We start from the raw sequence: 8,674 nt of genomic DNA on the forward strand, positions 1-8,674 counted from the left end.
CAGACCGAAGTCACAGGTGTTTAAGTACTAACTTTAAGTTATACTTTGACATTGTAGGAAATAAGATTGACTATCTGATGTAGAATTAAATGAGAACACTGATACTGTCTGACACGGCCATGTCTCTTTAGTAAATATGAGGCTACAGTCAACAGCTACTGAGAGACTTAGACTAGCTGACATCACTGTGTCTAGAGGTAAAAGGTTTGAATATTTGTCCATAAATTGATTACTTTTTGGTTACATTTGGTGTATTTTCTACATTTTATGGCCACATAATAAAATATGTTTGACTTCTGAAAATTTGGCTGAAACCAAATATTTCCTTTGGGTTTGTTGAAAAATGAGTCATTTGCAGATTCATTGTTCATTGCTAAGTGAAGCTAAGCTAAGTAGCTGCTGTTTATAGCCTTATATTTTTTTTTTTAGAGATAACAACAGCAGTGTTCTCAGCTAACTCTCCACCAAAATGCAAACAAGCATATTTCCCAAATGGTCAAACAATTCAACGTGAGTCCATGTTGTATCACTGGTATCCCAGTGCAGATGCAGATCCCAGTCTTTGACCATAGAGGGTGTAATGAGGATAGTACGGGCCTGTGGTGGGAAGAGAGTGCAGGGAGATGGACGGGGGACCAGGGGGCAGATGGACTTTGCCGTAGGGGTGATAGCGAGCTAAACCCAGACTGGGAGGAGCTCTGAGAGAGAGCGAGCTGGGCATGGAGCCTGGACTACTCTGCTGAGGGAGGTGAAGGTGGCAGGAGGCCGGGCCAGAGGAGGAAACAGCGAGCAGCTTACTGTCCATCCCAACTGGCAGGGCTGTGTGCGTGCGGAGGTGAGCCAGCAGCTCGTCTGAAGTGGCGAAACGTTTGTCACACGGCCCTCCGGCTGAAACCCAGTTACACGCGTGGGGCAGGGGATCATTAGGGAGCATGAAGCCATATGTGTAGAGGGGATGGGAGAGGGAAGAGGTTGCGGAGGATGACAGGGAGCTTTGGTGGAGAGAGTGGAGAGGGTGGGAGGGATACACCAATGGGAAGCTGGATTTGAGGGAGGAGGATGGGTCATGGATGCAGGAATTGCAGTTGCTTCCACCCAGATGGGATACACTTGGGTAGCTTAGACAGTAGGGGTCCCTGCATAGACCCTGCATGAGGGAGGGAGGAGAGGCCCCTGTGAGAGGGCTGGAGCTCGGGTGCTTTCCGGGGACGCCCATACTTCCAACACCGAGGCTCGATTTTGTCGGGTCCAGCCCGGGAACAAACTGAGACGGGTAGCCAGCATAGGCTCCCACGACAGATCCATGGTAGCCCATGTTAGAGGAGGGCAGGGGGAAGAGTGGTTGGCTGGTTTTGTAAGGGGAAATGGGTGTAATATGTCCCGAGGTGAGGTTAGGCTGGGCGGGCTCTGCTTTACCTCCCTCGTGGTTGGAACCGCCGTCAGAGCTGCCGTTACTGCAGTTGGTGCTGGCTCTGACGTGGCTGGAGTTTGCGTGGTGAGGACTGTCTGAGTTGGCCTTGTTTACGTCAGCGTCTTTTTTGCTGCTGCTCATGCTGGTGGGACTGCCTCGCTCATGTGCAGCGTCTCCATTGGGAGTGTGGGTGTGTGACGAGGACTGTCCACCAGGGGAATGGCTGTGTTTGTGAGCGTGCTGCTGAGTTTGTCCTGGTGGGGAGCTGCTATTGGCTCTAGAGCTTGGTGAGGCAGCGTGGGGTGGATAGGACTGCTGGCCACTGGTAGAGTTTCCATTAGAGGTCACATTATTGCTGGGCACTCTGAACCCGACTTTATCACCACTGCTGGTCACTCCGTCTTTGTGACAGTCCCCGTTACCTTTATTGTAGGGCTTGAAGCTGGATTTGTCGTCCAGTGAGGGACGGCGCTCCCCGAGCTTCAGGATGGAGATGGCTGAGCGACTGCTGGACTCCTTGTCTCCCTGGCTGCCGGAGGAACTCAGCTTGGAGGAGGATGGAGGGTCTGGTTTACCAATCTGAGAGCAGGTCTGCGCCAGCAGGGCCAAAGGGCTCTTCTTGGCGTCCAGCTACAAGAAAATACAAATCTGATTATCACACAGGTTTTGTTTTAAACTGTAATCTGATTGGAAATTTCATGCAGAAAATCATAAATGAGTCCTCTGTGGAAACTGAAATTTACACACACACACACACACACACTTAGTATATATAAGTAAAATAAAACAAGGGCTGTGATGGATCATTATTTCCCAAATGGATTAACTTGATGATTAATTAATAACACATCATTTTCCCCAAGTTCAGGCATGCGTCTCCAAATGACAGTTGACTGATGATTTAATAGGTAAATAATTGCCCAGTATTTTAAAAAATAGATTGATGCTGTGAGTGTACGTTGTTTTTTTCTTGCCATCTATCGATGATAAAAATCATTGTTGAAGAACAAGAATAACAAAAAAAAATCTTAAGACATCTGGTGGTTGTGATGGGTATTTTTTTCCACCTCATCATAACATAAATGATTAAATAAACAAATAACCTGTCGTAACAGGTCCATCTATAGATAAATGACCTGTTAAATGTGTATGGCTGTAGATTTATCACACATGACAGGAGCTATTCATCACATTTTGGCAAATAATCAATGATCAGAAACAGTTGCTTATTCATTTCCACTTATTAACTCGAATCACTTCATTAACCTTTGATCTAAAATGTCATGTTTTAATAGTAATTGAGAAAAGGTCAAAAATAAACCCCTGTCTGTTGCTTCTACAAGCAGTTTCTGTATTTAATTATGCAGGTCAGTGTGAACAAGAAGACATCAAATGGTAATTTATGGTTATTTACTAAAAGCAAAGGTAATTTTATTTATACTGGTGGAATTTTAATGAGGGTAAGTCAGTGCGTCCGGAGCTATCTTTACATTTTCAGCACACACACACACACACACACACACTGTGCTGAGCGCTGCAAATATAGAAACGATAAAAGTAGCAACACGGTGTAAAAGACAATAAATACCTCGATGCTCACTGGTGAGGACGTCAGAGGCTGTAAATATTCCGGGTGCAGCAAGTGTCCAGTGTGCGCAGTCAACATCTTGAGGACTCGGATTGGGAGCCGCTTAGCCTGGCGAAGTGGGTCGTGGGGGGTCAACAAAGAGACCGGGACACCGGGACGAGAGTGTGGAGAGTGTGTGTTCTCGCTGAGCACGATCCGCTTACTGACACGATCCGCAGTTGATCCCAAGGGCAGATATTTCATTTGAGAGAGGGCGCTGCGCTGTCGGTGCGGAGTGCGTTACTTGTTCCAAAATAATCCATGCAGCCACCAAACGACAGCTGGGGGCGTCCTCAAAAAATGTCCCGAAGGACGGAGAAGCCACTCAGTCCCGGTGCATGTCCACCTTTACAGACTCTTACTCCAATTCTTTTCCCCTTTATTTCTTAAACAAGTGACCAAAGAGTGAATAGAAACATCCACCGCGTGCTGCGCGTAACGCGGGCAGAGAGTCCTGTCTGTGGGTGCGTAAACAATCACCACTTCATAGAGTCCAGAGGCTGTTGAGGGGCGAACGTCCCAGTGCGTGTCTTCAGTCCGGAACTCAGCAGCTCACTGATCACAACACACGCACTTCAAAGTGCAGCAGTCGCAGTGAGCGGCGCTGGGTGGACGCATGAGTAATGAGGTGGGCGGGGCCACGGCGTCCTCGGGGCTCACAAGGACAGCCCCTTTCACATAATTTACTGTAGTTTAATAAATAATAACGCAGACGAGCCGCTCGGTGATTTCTGCTGATGAGGCATTTTAACATATGAACATAAAGCATAAACTCTGCACTGCACGAGGATGAAGCGTTTACTTCATAAACATGTGTCAAATCACGTGTTTGGCCAGAAGGAGGCAGCAAAAAAGCCACCAACACTGAAGTAACAAGTAATATTACTACTACTACCAGTGTTGCAGTGTAACAAAGTACAAAGTACACAATTCACACATCTGTACTTGTTATTTATATTTCTAGCAACTTTTACTTTTACTCCACTACATTGTCTCTTGTTAATACCAAATACAATCAGAAGAAGAAGAGTTGATAAATGGTCGGTATTTATATATTGAGCTTTTCTAGTCTTGATGAGCTGCTTTACACTACAGTTTTGTTATTCACCCATTCACACTCAAGGATCAAGGTGGGCTTAGGTGTCTTGCCCAAAGTGGAGCCGGGAACCAAACTCACAACCTTTCAGTTGAAAGACGACTCACTCTACAACTGAGCTACCCCTCAAGTTTTTAATACGTTTACTTCTAAAACACAAGAACATTTTATATCAGAAAATTACTTTTGACTTTTTGGATTCATTATTTCGACAGTTCAACTAATAACGAAACGTAGTGAGAATAGGGAAAGTCCCACTGTGCACACGCAACAGAGATGGAAACATTGCAGCACCGAGGAGAGCTTCCTGTACTCTGGGTGAGCGGCAACAAATATTCCACATTATTTATATTGACATTTGGACGACGTAATTACAGCATAAATGGCAGCTTTGTTTACATAGAGACAAATCAACAGATTAAAACTTCTGTTCTGAAGTTTAAACTCATTTGGGAAGAAAATTCCATTCCAGTCAGGCAAGGAATTTTGACTGGAGTGCACAGAAAATGAAACAAATAACTACGAAATTATAATAAATTAAATAATAATAGTTAGCGTGACCTTATCTTTTGCTCCATCTTAATCTAATTCCACACTACCAGTGTGTGAAGTATACAGTACGTGAGGAAGAGGATGATGATGAGAGAGAATAAATCTGCCTCCGGTGAAAAGTCTGTAGCTGACTTTGCTCGGCCTATTTACACCACTGTATTTTAACGTTGGCGATCATGATGATGGTGTTACTTCGAGAGCTGAATATTTTCTCAGGTGGTACTCGGCATGAAATGTTGCAGAACTACTGATCTAAATGAGCAACCACGGATATGTGAGAAACTTTAATTTCCATTTAACGAAAGCAAAGTTCAAAGACGTGAGCGGGGACTTGAACTGACCACTTTACTTACTGACAACATCAGAGAGGTATACCTCTGAGGTACGAGGCATGAACCCTCATAAAGCTAAAGAAAAAAAGGGCTCCTTTGTGAGTGTAATGATGCAGAGACCAAAGTCAGTCAGCTGAGAAAATAAGTCATACACTCACAGGAGTCTCATCCTTCATCCCGCTGTCAACAAGCAAACAAGGGCGTTCAGCGCTAAACACTAAAATGGCTTTACTTGTACTGATGCTCGTGTTTCATTTTCCAACCGGGAGACTGTGTCGTCCTCGTCCTCATACGGTCACATGACAGATTCCACGCAAACCACACACATAGGGACAGAAAATGTACATAACCTACTTAAAAATAGACTTTTATTCTTGTTTTAATCCATATCACAATAACAACAATCAATAGGTGCCTTACTGATAAAAAAATAAATACAAATTGTGCCACTTTGGAGAATATAAAGAAATACTAATGAGGCTCGTGTTGGTAAAGTGACTGACAGCTCAGCCTTTATTACTTTGATTATTTACACCTGAGACCTTCCCACAGTGACCTGTCAGAACGGCTGCTGTGCGTCGCTCACACTACGGGAGCTGCAGTTAGAGTACTATTATAATCAGAAGAAAAAGACTCCACAGTTGTTGAGATATTTCTGCCGGCACTACACTGGTGGACTGACCGACATTTTCAACCTTGAAGTCCTGCCACAAGTGTGGCTAAAAATACGAGTATCCTGTGTACGAATGGCCCTCTTTTCTCTACATAACACACACATAAGACTTCTGCTTTTAAACTTCAAGAAAAAAATGCTTGAGTGTGACTTCACTGTTTGTCGAAAAGGGCTGGGATTTCAAAATAAAACAGCTATACAGTGTGTCTGTGCTACATCTACATGACATGATATATCGACACGCAAATAATTTAGCAAAAGTGGAACAGATAATCCAGTTATATATGCGGGTCAAATGATTTGACCTAGTTTGCGTCACATAAATCAGTTCCCATATTGTAGGCATGTAATCAGCAGGATGTTCTTTCATGCTATACACTGTGAAGGAACAAAGGTCAAAGGGGTAAAAACATAAATATAGTTGACAGAGGCACAAACAGTCACATGTTTGATTTAAAGCCTTCATGCAAAGACTACTTGACAAACAGTATCACCATTCAAGCAACTTGTTGAGTAGTCAGGCAAACAGCTGTCATTAAGATTCAAAACCTTTATATAAATGTGAATGCTCCAGGGGGAATGTGGTTTCATTGTTACACTGAGGCTTTATGAACATTTTTCTGTAACCTCTTAAGTGCAGGTGCGCTTTTAATTTGACATGTTCGAGTGATGGCTCATTTATCTTAAGGCTTTTGCCCGGAGTATGTCAAAGCACACACACACCAACACAGAACCTGTCGCACTAGAGTGTATATTCTTTTATTAATTAACACCTTTTCTTCTTCTTCTTTTTTTTTTTACCAGTGAAGAAAACGGAGATAAAGACACATCGTGCCTGGATTAATGGCTCTATAAATCTGGAATGTTAATAACTTTATTGCATTACTGCCTGCTGACTGACTTTGCAATGAGCTAATTTGGCTAACCTAATTATACAATGAATTGGTTAAAGTACTTAAAAATTATGGCTGACAGGGACTATTAGCAGCAGCAGCAGCAGCAGCAGCCCGAAATAGTCGCAGTGTGAAGGGCTTTGATTCTCTGAATCCTTTGTATCCACAATTGAGTGCAAAATCAGTCCTAATCCTTTACTACCTGTGGGCAAAAAAAGAAAGGCTGCCTTATGTGAAAGAGCTGATGAATATTTGTGCATGTCCTCCAGGGTCCTGCTTCATCTTTAAAAGAGCGATCCTTCACATGTGAATGGAAATAAAGGCGGTTGAATTAACACCTAAGTATGTGTTCATTTTGAAAGTTCTCTTCTGAAAAAGTCCCTACACGTCTGACGAAATCACAGCCAGATTAGCAATCACATTGTTCAGTTCCAGTTTGATTCAACAGATTTAATTCTATCTCTTAAATTCCACTGCAGCCAAATCTGCCTCCGTTTCTGTTTATTTTGGATCAAGTAAGAAAAACGACCTCTTCTCATCTTGGAATCCTATGTCCTATGACTTTCGAGTTGGAAACCCGACCTGAGGGCGGAGTTACTGTTGAAACTATGGTTGCTTTTCGTGGCCATTATTCCGACATCAACTTTCAGGTACACTTTCCCTCGTCTTACTCTGAAGAGTCCTTGAAAGCTTATGAGAGCCTGGAGGGAAACACATTATCAGCTGAAGACAGTGCTGTTATCACTGGAAGGTTAAGTGTCACTTAGCATAATGTAGCATTATGTTAGCGTATGTGACGGTCAGTGTACTGTAAGTAACTGCAGTGCTGAATGTAAAATTGCAATAAAACAAGTGAAGTGAAGCAAACCCGGTGTTTACGTAAGTACGTAATAGCACTGGATTCTGTACCTGATATGATTGCTACACACAAGTGGAATCCATTGCTCCTTCTTTTGATCATTTTGTGCTCATTCTGTGGCAGTGATCCACCCCCGCCGTCTCTTTTCATCATCCAGTAAAACGCTCTCCATTTTTGCTTGTCCCCGACTGTTTTGGCATCCTGAGGGACAACAGCTCTCCACCATCTTCACTTTTAATGAATACAAAAAAGTCGAGTTGCCTGGCAGACTCGAAACAGAGTGGCTCTCTGCCGAAATGGCCGTGTTTTGATTCCGAAGGTTATTGTACATGATGGGATTGCCCGACATCGTCCAGAGAAGCTGCATCGATCCTGAAGTGACCGTTCTCACGCGTGTCACGCGGCCACATATTGGATAATTATCTGATCGGGGACCACATGCTGAGGTGACACAAATCAGATTTGAACCGACAATTGGATTTCTGCGTCTACACATCCCTCCCAAAAGATCAGAGCCGAGTCACAGCAATAGAAAATCCGGATATAATTCTATTCAACCTGGTAATCTGAATGTAGCCCAAGCCACTGTTTACAAAACAACAACAACATTTGGTTAAAGTAACTGTTGCCTTGACCTGATGCCCTGAACACCAGTACAGCTACTCACTGCCATCCATCAATGTCCCATTTGTGATAAGAGGCCAGGAGTGGGAGCGCCATCTCATCAGGAAACAAGGTCACAGTCTGCACCGCTGTAAAGGAGACAGTCGCCGTGTGATTCGGGAGGGAAACAGAAAAAGCAGCTTTGACTCATCAAGTACAGAACATTAGCTGTTCCACAAATGTACTGTTTAATAAATGCCTTAAACAAATTAGAGTATTTACCTTTTCCTTCTCATCGCTCTCTGGCAGACGTGTGGTCAAGTGAGAGAAGATGTCATTGATGAGGTGGTTTGTTCATTTGTCCTAAGATAAAAAAAGAACAAAATGAATAAAGTCACTGAAACTTTAACTATCGACACAAAAAAGTGTTACAGCCATTCTATAGTTACTAATGTATTTTATTATGTAAATGTATGTAAAGGGTTATTGAAACTTAACGAGATAATACAACTGCAGACATTATTTGTTATGTTCAAAGCCAAAAACAAAGTATTGCCAGAGAATTTGAAAAAGATGCTTGTGCTTATTTCCCAAGATTTGATTTTAAGCATCATGTTGCCCGGACCAC

General features: G+C 43.2%; 1 protein-coding gene across 1 annotated transcript; it reads right to left on the minus strand.

Annotated features, from left to right (window-relative positions):
- Nucleotides 1-437: 437 nt before the first annotated feature.
- Nucleotides 438-3,630, minus strand: LOC122787075 (zinc finger protein 703-like). Its single transcript, XM_044053643.1, has 2 exons — nucleotides 3,000-3,630; nucleotides 438-2,041 (listed from the first exon to the last, which is right to left on the minus strand). Exons 1-2 carry the CDS (start codon nucleotides 3,240-3,242, stop codon nucleotides 527-529), a joined length of 1,758 nt encoding a protein of 585 aa, XP_043909578.1. The 5' UTR covers nucleotides 3,243-3,630; the 3' UTR covers nucleotides 438-526.
- Nucleotides 3,631-8,674: the final 5,044 nt, after the last annotated feature.

This window comes from Solea senegalensis, linkage group LG21 (genome assembly GCF_019176455.1).
Source record: "Solea senegalensis isolate Sse05_10M linkage group LG21, IFAPA_SoseM_1, whole genome shotgun sequence".
NCBI lineage: Eukaryota > Metazoa > Chordata > Actinopteri > Pleuronectiformes > Soleidae > Solea > Solea senegalensis.